The following is a 12398-nucleotide window of genomic DNA, read 5'->3' as shown; positions in this document are numbered from 1 at the left end:
CATTTCTTTTTTCGGACATTTATATTTACTGTTTGAAGATCTAAATAATGTTTTGCAGGACAGGACACTGACTTGTGAAATGTAGACAACTACTAATTGTTTTTTGTTCTATTAATATGTACGGATTTCATGTTTGGGGAAGATTTCCGAAATCTAAGGTAAAAGTACTTTGTCTTTATGTTTCTAAATTGCTCCCATATTTAGTTGTGTGATCTCTTTTGAAGTATATCAATAAAATTAGTGTTTTCACAGAAATGTTTATTTTTTACATTTTTTAGACAGCATTTTCCCTGAGTCCCAAATGCAAAATAGAACTTTATTCACCACACTTTCTTGTTTGACCAAAACGCCCGTGACGGCTGTTGGGGAGCTGGGATGCTGACCGCCGGTTGCAGTGCCCTCGGTTCCCAGCGGTCAGCTCTGCGGTGGGGCCGCGACATTCCGCCTGGGACAGGCCTGCCGTGCACATCCCAGGTTCAATATGGGGGTGGCACTAGTCTCGGGAGGAGGATGGGTAAGTGGTAAACATTTGTACTTCTGTATTTTAAAAATCTGTTTCACACAAAGCAAAAGTTTCACCAATTTTTTGTATACGTTTTGATCACTACACTTAAACAATTCCCTTTATTTAAGTAGGTGTGAATATCTAAAAATGCCAGTATTATAGACATTGCAGTACATTTTTTTCTTAAGAAAAACATCAGGAAGAAATAACTGCAGATAATTGCTTACAAAAATAAGTCCATCACTGCTTGGCCCTGCTGCGGGCGACTGAGTCTGTTACTCTGGAGCTTCCTCCGCTGGGACAACTTCCATCAGCATCTGAAGGTGCATGGTGATGGGCTCTGGGGTGAGAGTCAAAAAGTGCCGTTAGGAAGCTAACGAAACGAGTTTGCCAGGCTTAGTGGTGACAGCACTACTGTCACTCTGTGGCGAGTCCTGTTAGGCCCACGGTGCTGGGAAGCAGGCAGAACCATCCTGGCAGCTCAGTGGTTCTTAGGGCACAAGTTATTTCCCCTAAAGCATTAGAGACCTGCTAAATATTTTATTGCCACCAAACAATTTGTAGGAAAAATATGAATAACTCAATTATATGCATATGTTTACCACTGACCAATGGTTGAATATGAGTCTGAAATCACTGAAGACTTCATCTTGTTTAAAACAGATTGTTCACTCTTTTCACTGGCTTAATTCCAACGTCTTACTGGTTTTTGTAGGGAGCAGCTTGGCTAAATATTCTAAAGCTGAGAAGACATTTTTGGAGGGCGGTAGAAGAGGGTATGGGGGGATAGGTGGTGATGGAAGGAGACTTGATTGACTTGGGGTGATGACATAGTACAATATACAGATGATGTATTATAGACTTCTACACCTGAAACCTATATAATTTTATTAATGTCACCCCAATCCTATCTAATAATAGACAAACATGGTAATTGACCATACCTTCGATACGCCTCCCATTGGCTAATCAGCTCAATATGCAAATTAACCGCCAACAAAGATGGCGGCTAACTTGCATACTGCAGGCAGAGCGGGTCAGCACCATCCATCTGCCCTGCTGCCATCCGGGCCTGCTATCTGTGACCCGGGGCGGCGGGCATCCCGTGTGTGACTTGACCTGGGGTTGCCGGGCGGGGCAGCAGTGATCCGCCGGCTCACCCAGGCATCCCGTGTGTGACCCAACTCAGGGTGGCGGGGTGGGACAGTGTGGCTCCTCTGTCACCCCAGCTTCCTCATCACAGTTCCCTTGGGGGCCTAAGCCTTTAGTTGGACATCCCCGGAGGGCTCCTTGGCTGCCAGAAGGATGTCTGACTATAAACTTAGGCCTGATCTCCCGGGGAGTGGGCCTAAGTCGACAGGTGGACATCCCCCAAGGGGTCCTGGACTGCAAATGGGCGCAGGCCAGGCTGAGGGATGCCACACCCCCCCACCCCCAGTGCACAAATTTTTGTGCACCGGGGCTCTAGTAGAGTTAATACAAAAATACAGTATGTGGGGGAGACATTTTGTACCATTAGGTTTTAAGTCAACCTGGCTAGATTCTCTGTCAGCACAATCAATTCTGAGTTTATTTTCAAAGGTATGAGGAAAAATAGCTGCTTTTAAACAGTAATAAATTATTTTTCCTTCTTATAGTACTGTGTCTGCAATCCCTCCCTCAGCTTAGGGTTAGGTTCAAGAGGTTGGGATGGGGTGAGCTGTTCGAGGAAAGGAAACAAGTCCTTGGTGGAAATATAAAGCTAGATTTTGTTTTTGGTTTCACTTTGTTAATCACCATGAAACAGACCCCCTCCTGCTTATGACACGGTTGTCAGGTGGTACCTGGTTCCTCCGGGGAGGACATGGAGCCTGCGAGGACCTGGGACTTGCCCGAGCTCTAGGCATCCTCCTCCCTGAGAGTCAGACTAAACCTCACCCGGGGGTTTGCTCTTTCCTCCCTTTGCCTGCAGGTTGACCTAAGTTCATGCAGGTAAGTACCCACATGGACGTGTCTGACGAGGGGGTTGTACGTCCCTGTTCAGACACGCGGAGGAGAAAGGCAGAGGCAGATTTTTAATCACATTCACTCAGTAAGTGTTAAGTGGCTGTTGAATAGCTTCAGCCCGATTCCTGCCTTTAGGAACTCCGGTACAGGGGGAGGGAGACCAGGAAACACCCATCATGCTCGGGGCCTGGAAGCTTTTATAGCTGGAGTTCCTTGCAGTGGGATGTGCCAAACAGGCTGAGACCCGGTGAACATTATACACACAGATGTACTGCCGAGTCGCCATGATGAACTTGGGCACTACTTTCTTTTTCAAAATGAAAGTGGTTATGTAGTTAAACTTTTTAACAAGTGCCTTATAATAGACTAGAGGCCCAGTGCATGAAATTTGTGCATGGGTAGAGTCCCTAGGCCTGGCTGGCGATCAGGGCTGATCTGTGGGACGACCAGAAGGGTGATTGGGGGCCCCCCGCTCACACCCACCTTGGCTGGGCTGGGGGCAGCTCCTGCCTTGTCTGCCCGCCCCTGGTGGTCAGTGCACATCATAGCGACTGGTCTTCCCACCTGTCGTTCCATTCGGTTGGTTTGCATATTAGGTTTTTATTATATAGGATAAAGACCCAGGATTGCTGAGTGGCCTTGGCATTGAAGGCTTGGGCCCCTGTCTCAGTCTGTCACCTCCTGGGTGTCTCTGGGATGCTACTGAGTCTCCCAGATGCTGCCTGTGGTTCTCTGCAGTTGGGTGCCCAACAGTGGGGAAGGGCAGCACCACTGAACTGTGTGCTTAAAATGGTTAAGATGGTAAGGTTTATCTGTATTTCACAATTTTAAAAAATGGTGCCTTCCCTTCTACTTGTTACAGTAATTGATGGAAACAAGGGAGGAGGCCACAGGTGGACCCAGAGCTGTCGCAATGAGGTTAAGGGGTCGTGTCCTCACAAAGTGGAGGTGAAATTTGCCAGCCGCCTGAGGAGGCCCAGGGCCAGTGTGCTGCCCTAATAGAAGAACTTCCCCTCTGTTGACACTTACTTGAGATTTTCTGAGCCCATCCAAACTTGTAGTGGACAAAAAGGAAGTAAAATACAGTGCCGCTCAGTATAAATAACATGCAGTAGAGGTACTCCCATTCGGGTTTGCTGATGATTGGGGCCAAAACCAAAAACACGGATATGAGAGTCACCAAGATGGGGATGAAAATGGGCACCTGTGGGCAAAACAGCACGTGTCATGATTTGGCCACCATGCACATTCCTTTTCTTCTGGAAAAAACATTTGTTAAAAATATTTTTTATTGATATTTTACAGAGAGGAAGGGAGAGAGAGAGTTAGAAACATCAATCAGCTGCCTCCTGCACACCTCCTACTGGGGATGTGCCCACAACCAAAGTACATGCCCTTGACTGGAATTGATCCAGGGACCTTTTAGTCCCCAGGCCAACGCTCTATCCACTGAGCCAAACCAGTTAGGGCAAATTTTTCATTCAAAACCAAGACATTGATACAGAAAGAAAAATTAATGAAATCCATGTCCCCCATCCCCCCCAATTTCAATAATATTTAAGTAATTTTCCCAACTTTATTCTTTTTTTTGTTTGTTTCACTGGAATATAAAGAAAATGGCAGACTTCCTATCATTTTAGCTATAACATTTTCAGTAATTAACTTTAACTGGTAAGGATTTTTTTTTAATTGATTTCAGAGAGGAAGGGAGAGAAAGAAACATCAATGATGAGAGAGAATCATTGATTGGCTGCCTCCTGCAAGCCCCGTACTGCGGACCAAGCCCGCACCCCAGGCATATGCCCTTGACCGGAACCAAACCCAGGACCCTTCAGTCCGCAGGCTGACACTCTTATCCACTGAGCCAAACGGGCTAGGGCAGAGATTTTGTTTTTAACACATTTATTCCCTTCCTTTTTTTTTTTTTTTTATCTTGTCATGTGTCTGTAGGGATTTATCCTATACAATGTGTTAATGTGTTAATGCCAGCTTTGCTGGGAACTTGCTCCTCTTATCCCTCATATTTCCTGTGAACTGGTGGTGGGATCTGGAGGCAGGAACACCGGAGAGGTGGGGCGGGCACTTCCTTTTTATCACATCAGGAGGCCCCCAATGTCTGATGGTCCCTCAGTCAGTGGGTTCAGGGGCAGGAGCGGAGCCCAAGTCACCAGCTCTGGATTCCTCGGGCCATGCAGGGAGGTGGGAGGAGCCCAGACAGATTGCAGATGTGACATTTGTGGTTGTGGACACAGGATTGGGTCTGGGGCCAGAATTCTGAAGTCGCCATCAGTCTATGAACTCAAGCTTGAGAGAGACTAGAACTGTCAGAACTGGACGACTTGCTCAAGGTAGGCCACAGGTATTCTTGATAACTTAGTAAACTAGTAATTAGATGGCTAATTGGATCATAAACTAGATGAAACGAAGAGCAAACCGCACTTTAAAATGTTTTATTCCAGAGAAGAGTAGGGTCAGGTTGGCAATGTCATGCCCCTGGAATTTAAAGTAGTTACCTCTCTCTCTCATTCATTTCAAGAAATCGAAGGTACCCGTGACATTTGGGGCATTAAACCTACCTTGATAGGTCTTTCCAGGTCTTTCCTCGTGAACCTCATCACAATCAGCCCCAAAACGGTCAAGCCATAAAACATCCAGGCAGCAAAACTGAAGTAGTTGACTAATGAGTTTATGTCACCAGGGATGATATAAATGGTGGCTATGATACCCTAGTGGAAAGAAGGACACATTCTTAGGTCATTAGCACATAAAACACCATCTTTATCCCTCCATGGTGGGCTGAAAAAGCAGCTTTCCCTGTGGATAAAATGAAGGAGAACTGCGTCTCCTTATCCCGGGGGTTAAATCAGACTGGCTATGATGGGTGTTCTCTTTGCGGCCTGACGGAAAGGACGTGGAAAATTTGACTCTCTGAAGCTGTGGTTTTAAGTAGGGAGGAACACAAAATAAATGTGTGTATATTGCACCAGCTTCCTAATTATGAATTTTCCTTCCAGAGAGTTTCATCCTGGGAAAGGGCCCTGGGCTATGAGACTCAGGCTGTCTGGGTCTGGTTGTGACCTGCACTGTCCGCACCATGTGATCCTAAGGGCCTTGTGATTCTGGGTCTGTTTCCTTGTCTTCAAAGGGAACAGATTTACAGAGAATAGTTCTCCTCTGGGGGTGGGCAGAGGAGTCTGGCTCTGAGGCTGAGTGGATGGTCTCGGGGTACCCAAGGCAGTTGCACACAACCAAGGACTATCCCCCACTGAGAAGATCTCAAAGGGCCATTCACTGCACAAGGATCCCATGACTTCTAAATTACTGGACTGTAATGAGAAGCTGTTGCCAGTAGCTAACTTGTAAATGCCTTATTCTCTTTCCCCCTAAGTGATGGTTTGTTACCGGGGTCTAGGGCATACGAATGTACATGTAAGACATATAGAGGATACGAGTTTGGAATGTTCAAACAGCATCTCTCGCGGATAAATTCAGAACAAGGAGCCAGAGTTTGAATGAACTGTCTGAATTGTCTTGGGCTTTTATTTTTATTATTTACTGATTGATTTTAGAGAGAGGGAAGAAGAGAAAGAGAGAACCATCGATTTGTTGTTCCACTTATTTATGCATTCATTGGTTGACTCTAGTATGTGCCCTGACTGGATATCGAACTCACAACCTTGGCGTATCAGGACAATGCTCCAACCAACTGAGCTACCTGGCCAGGGCCCTGAGCTTCTTTCATACATTTGTTTGAGGGTGAGGCTTAAGAGAACCTGTGTCATTTGAGAACCCCTGCGCTTAGCAACCAAATTGAGGGACCCTCTGCCTTTAAGGGGGAAGTTTTCAGGGTGGAATTCATACTTACATAAAAGATGATGGCAGGGGCTGGAGTCAGGTGCTTGACGCTGATGTAAGAGAGCACTTTCAGCATGTGGCCCTCCCGGCCCGCAACATAGACGAGTCTGGAAAATGCAGAAGTCAGTTGATTGGAGTGCAGGCTGCTGCACCATCACTGAGCTAGTGTGTCCTCAGCTTTCCCACCGAGGCCACAGAGAAGGACTGAGCTGTGACCCTGATGTACTCAGGCAGGCTCTGGCCTCCGGATATGGGTGAATTTCACAGAAGTGAGTAAGAGAATTGCATCCTGGTGCAGTGGAGTCACCTAAGCTAGGGAACGGGTGGGGTGGCTTGGGGAGGCCCTTTCAAAGAGGAGATACCTGAGCTGAGTCCTGCAAGTTGTGCAAGAAATAAATGTGAAGTGCCCTAGCCGGTTTGGCTCAGTGGATAGAGCGTCGGCCTGCAGACCAAAGGGTCCTGGGTTCAATTCTGGTCAAGGGCAGGTAACTTGGTTGCAGGCTCCTCCCTGGCCCAGGCCCTCGTTGGGGCTCATGCAGAAGGCAACCAATCTATGTGTTTCTCTCATATCAATGTTACTCTCTGTCTTTCCCTCTCTCCCTTCCACTCTCCCTAAAAATCAATGGAAAAGTATCCTCGGGTGAGGATTAACAACAACAACAACAACAACAACACCAACAAAAAAAAAACACAAATGAAAAAAAGGAAAGAAAGAAAGAAATGTGAAGTGTAGTCCAGACCCAGGTGACCCCAGTGCTTGGAGCCCCTGACACAGCAAGCACAGAAGGCCTTGTGCTCCCTGAAACCAGAAGTTCCCTATTTTTAAAAAATCAGGTAAACCGAGGGTAAGTCAGCTGATGCAAGCAAGGGGTCTCGTTCCACCCAAGAACTCCTGATGGTTCAGAATCTGAAACTAAGTGTAAAATGTCAGAGAAAAAAGGAAGAAGAGCTGAACAAACAGAAATAGTTACTGTAAGTTTCAATCAACAACAGCCCTGGGGGGTGTGGCTCAGCTGGTTGGTCATGGTCTGGTGCACTGAAAGGTTGCCAGTTCATTCCTGTCAGGGCACATGCCCCAGCTGTGGGCTTGGTCCCCAGTAGGAGGCAGCCGAGCCATGTCTCACTCTCAGTAATGAGTCTCTCCCTTTCCCTTCCACTCTCTCTAAAAATCCATAAAAAATTTTTAAAACATTTTAACAACAGATACAGTGAAAAATTAAGGTGAAGCTAAATTTAAGTATGAAGCACAGAGAAATGAAAAGCGTGGACAGGAAGTTGAGAGAAGAAACAGGAGAAAGCTTGAATCAGTGAATGGGGTAAAGTGAATTCAAAGAGGAGCAGAGAGGTTTCACAGAATCGACAAACTGAGCCTTCAGATTGAGCCCAGTTCTAGAAAAATAAAAGCATACTCAGATAAAAACATTATAGTGGGGAAAAAAGTGAAAAAAATTTAAGCTGCTGAATTTAAAAGATTCATTACAAAATTAGGACAATCAGCACAACAGCAGGCATCTCATGAGAAATCACTTTTTCAGTGATGAGGGAAGTGGGCTTCAGATTAAAGTTCTCTATAGCTAAGCTATCATTCAAGACTATTGACAAAATAAATGCACTTTTAGATAAACAACAGCTAGGAGACTTACTATTTTTCAATACTCATTGGGAACTATTAAAAAGTCTACAACAAACAAAAAGCTGAACTCAGAAGTTACTGGTTGAAGAAGCAATGCTAAGGAAACTGCAATAAAGCATGTTGTATGTACGTAAGTATTGGATTTTTCATTTTTGTTATGATGAACTCCTTTGGAGGGATGGGTTTATAAAAAGGTGTAGCTGATACACTAGCTGATACGTCAGGCAGAGCCTTCGCAAGAGGGAAGAGGATTGAGATACTGAGATTCTATTAGGTGTTCATGCGGAATTTTAAGGGTAATTGCTGAAAGAATCTATAGTAATAAAAGCTTAATATGCTAATTAGACTGGACGTCCTTCCGGACAAAGGGGGGCTGCGAGGGAAGCCCAGGTTCTGGTGCCAGTGGGAGCTGGTGCCGGCAGCCGGGGGAAGGAAGGCCTACTCTAGTAAAATATAACTTCCAAGTCAGCAGAAGAAAAAAAGAAGATAATTTGATGGGTAATAAATAAGGATAAGAATTTCTTTTTTAAAAAATATATTTTTATTTCTGAGAGGAAGGGAGAGGGAGAGAGAGAGAGAAGCATCAATGATGAGAGAGAATCACTGATTGGCTGCCTCCTGCACGCCCCCTACTGAGGATCGAGCCTGCAACCCAGGCCTGTGCACTTGACAGAAATCGAACCCAGGGCCCTTCAGTCCACAGTTTACAGAGAGGAAGGGAGAGGGATAGAGAGTTAGAAACATCGATGAGAGAGAAACATTGACCAGCCGCCTCCTGCACACCTCCTACTGGGGATGTGCCCGCAACCAAGGTACGTGCCCTTGACCGGAATCGAACCTGGGACCTTTCAGTCCGCAGGCTGACGCTCTATCCACTGAGCCAAACCGGTTTGGCAAGATTTTCTTTAAAAAAAAGAAAATGCAGAGGAGTATATTGGAAACTAATCCTGCTGTATCAGTCATTACATTGAATGTGATCAGGTTCACTTTGCCTACTAGAGACCCTGAGGTAGGATTTGTTGAAAAAGCCCTATGACACAGACGTTGATGATGAAAGGGATGGGACATGTTAGCAGAAACAGCAGCCTAAAGACGGCTCATTGAATGATATCAATATCAGACAAAAGAGCATTTAAGGCAAAAAGGAGAATTCAGCCCTAGCCGGTTTGGCTCAGTGGACAGAGCGTCAGCCTGCGGACTCAAGGGTCCCAGGTTCGATTCTGGTCAAGGGCATGTACCTTGGTTGCGGGCACATTCCCGGTAGGGAGTGTGCAGGAGGCAGCTGATCGATGTTTCTAACTCTCTAGCACTCTCCCTTCCTCTCTGTAAAAACTTAATAAGATATATTTTTAAAAAAAGGAGAATTCATTCTGAAAAAGGGGACAAACTACCAAGGAGATATATATAATTTTTAAAAATGTAAAAATCAAATCCACTATGAAAGCAGGAGATTTCAGTAAGCCACCAGGGAAGTCTTAAAATTTATGAAGAAGTGGTAGCATAAAGATCACATATTCTAACTACAACACAATAAAATTAGAAGTCAGGAATACAAAGGCCAAAAGGGACCATCTATTTAAAACTCCATATTTGACCTTTAAAAAGATATAAACATGGTGTTAATTCCCAGAACAAGTCAGTGAAAGTGGGAGGAAAGGAGTTGCTAGGTGGAGGCGGAGACTCAGACTCAAGACGGTGCTGTAAATTCTTTAAATTCCATTGGTTCCACGCCCAGCCAGTGTGGCTCAGTGGTTGAGTGTCAACCCATGCACTAAGAGGTCAATGGTTCGATTCCTGGTCAGAGCACATGTGTGGGTTGGGGGCTTGATCCCTGCCAGGGGGCATGCAGGAAGCAGCAGATCAATGTTTCTCTCTCATTGATGTTCCTCTCTCTCTTCCCCTCTCCCTTCTCTCTCTAAAATCAATAAAAACATATTTACTAGTAAATTCCATCAGTTCCCTAAAAATCAATATGTGAATTTCATGCATTCAAAATGCAAGCAGGACTTTTGGGACTGGACAAAATTATTGTAAGTGCATCTGGAATGCTAAACAGGCAAAGAGAAGTCTGACATGGGAGCACTAGTCCTGCCAGATTTAGCATCACTGGGGCTGTGGAATGATAATAGCACAGGAAAAGACCTATCAGTGAAACAAAGTGAATCAAGTACATTGGGGATGATCCTGGTGGCATTTCAGACCAGTCGGGAAAGGTAGACTATTCAATAAACACTGGGACAACAGGTAAAGGTTTGAGGGTGGGATGGAAAGTGAGATTTATGCCTCACATCCAAATACGTTCCAGATTGATCAATAAAATGCTAGAAGGAAATATAGGTGGGTGTTCTTGAAAGGAGAGGAAGGTTTGTCTATGTGAGATAGAAAACTGAGAAACCAGTAAGCAAAGATCTTAGATTTGACCCCATAAAAATTAAATCCAACATAATCCAGGATAGCATAAGTCCCTGTCCCACCCCCAATCTGCACAGGTACAGAACTGTACAAAGTTCACTCAAAATGGATCATATGCCTAAATGTATTCGTTTAGATCAGCGGTTCTCAGCCTGTGAGTCGAGACCCCTTTGGTGTTCGAACAACCCTTTCACATATTGTTTTTGTGATTAATCACTATGCTTTAATTATGTTCAATTTGTAACAATGAAAATACATCCTGCATATCAGATATTTACATTATATTTCATAACAGAAGCAAAATTACAGTTATGAAGTAGCAACGAAAATAATTTTATGGTTGGGGGGTCACCACAACATGAGGAACTGTATTAAAGGGTCGCGGCATTAGGAAGGTTGAGAACCACTGGTTTAGATGAAATGTCTGGAAAATCAAAGTTATAGACACAGAGGCAGAGCACTGGTTACCTAGAGCTGGAGGTGGGAGTGGGGATTACCTACAGCTAGGCATGAGGGAAGTTTTTGGGATGATAGAAATGTTCTAGAACTGGCTTGTGATGTTGTTTGCGTAGCTTTATAAACTTACTAAAATCATTGAATTGCGCAATTACAAAGTAAATACTATGCTATTTAAACCTCAATAGAGCTATTAAAATTGTGTTTCTATGTGCTAGCAATAAGCAAACAGAAACTGAATTGTTTTACAGTAAAAACAATACAATGGACTAGTGTGGCTCAGTTGGTTGATCGTGGTTCCTTGCACCAAAGGGCCGCCAATTGGATTCCTGGTCAGGACACATGCCTGTTTGCAGGTTCAGTCCCCTGTCGGGGTGCGTTTGGGAGGCATCTGATTGATGTTTTTCTCTCCCTACCTCTCCCTTCATCTCTGTCTAAAATAAATAAAAACATATGAAAACATATAAAGGCATCAAAAATATGAAATATTTTGAGTTAAGTCTGAAAAAATATGTGCAAAAACTGTATACTGAAAACTACTAAAAACATTTTTAAAATAGATTTTTATTTATTTCAGAGAGAAAGGGAGTGGGAGAGATAAAAACATCAGTGGTGAGAGAGAATCATTGATTGGCTGCCTCCTGCACGCCCCGCATTGGGGATCAAGCCTGCAACTCAGGCATGTGCTCTGACTGGAAATCTAACCATGACCTCCTGAGTGTGGGCTCACCTACCTGCCGGCGGTGAAGCAGTTCCCGTTAGCAGCACCGATGGTTGAAAATGCCACAAAGAGTGGAACCACCCAGGAGGCTGGATAGAGAACACGGTCACCGAACGTCTGGTGAGAGAAGTGAGATTGAGACCTGAGGGTCTTGCATGGCCCCCGGGAACCATGGGTCCCAAGAAAGCTGCTGTGTTGTCCCAGAGGCCCGGCCCCCACCCCCAGGAGAGCAGCCTCTGACCCCTCCCGGAGAGGAAAGGCCGGGAACCACTGCGGAGGGAATCAACTGGGCCTCTTCTCCTCTCAGAGCATCTCAGCGCCTACGGATGGCGACAGAAGTCTCTCCTCCACCTCGCCATCATGAAGCTCAGTAACCTCCGGCTCGTTTGGACACTGTGGCCTCTCAGTTCCTTGGCCCCCACATTCAGAGTGGCTTGTTCTCCCTCGAACTCCGCTGGGTGAACTCATTATAACCAAGACGGCTTCCCCCTGCTCCCACCCTCGTCACCTCATTGTCTGTTCCTAGGTGGTTTCCTGTCCTACCCCAACTCCAAGAGGCCTCCAGCACATGGACCCACCTGCCTTTTCCACTGTCCCTCACACCCACTTTGTCCTCCCCTCCTTACCTGGTCTAAAGTCCGAATTGCATTATTATACCGTATTTGCCGGCGTATAAGACGATTTTTTGGCCCTGAAAAATATGCCTCCAAGTGGGGGGTCGTCTTATACGCCAGGTACACTTCAGATAGACTGCCCATAGTGCTTGCCCCGTGCCATAGTGGCCTCCCGATGCCCGCCCACTTCATTCCACATACCGTTCAGGCATCAGC

The 12398-nt window shown here is 45.4% G+C and overlaps 1 protein-coding gene across 1 annotated transcript in view; it reads right to left on the bottom strand.

Moving 5' to 3' along the window:
• Positions 1–667: 667 nt before the first annotated feature.
• Positions 668–12398, bottom strand: part of SLC7A9 (solute carrier family 7 (amino acid transporter light chain, bo,+ system), member 9) — a 19291-nt gene continuing 7560 nt past the window's right edge. Inside the window, exons 9-13 of the mRNA XM_006762173.1 lie at positions 11582–11685; positions 6357–6453; positions 5068–5217; positions 3521–3695; positions 668–845 (exon numbers count right to left, since the gene is read on the bottom strand). Coding sequence (XP_006762236.1) covers positions 781–845; positions 3521–3695; positions 5068–5217; positions 6357–6453; positions 11582–11685 — 591 coding nt within the window. The 3' untranslated portion in view covers positions 668–780. The remainder of the gene's footprint in view (positions 846–3520; positions 3696–5067; positions 5218–6356; positions 6454–11581; positions 11686–12398) is intronic.

The sequence above is a fragment of the Myotis davidii genome, unplaced genomic scaffold, assembly GCF_000327345.1.
Source record: "Myotis davidii unplaced genomic scaffold, ASM32734v1 scaffold77, whole genome shotgun sequence".
NCBI classification, from domain to species: domain Eukaryota; kingdom Metazoa; phylum Chordata; class Mammalia; order Chiroptera; family Vespertilionidae; genus Myotis; species Myotis davidii.
The sequence above is the reverse complement of the archived record's forward strand: the minus strand, read 5'-3'. Positions and strand labels throughout refer to the sequence as shown.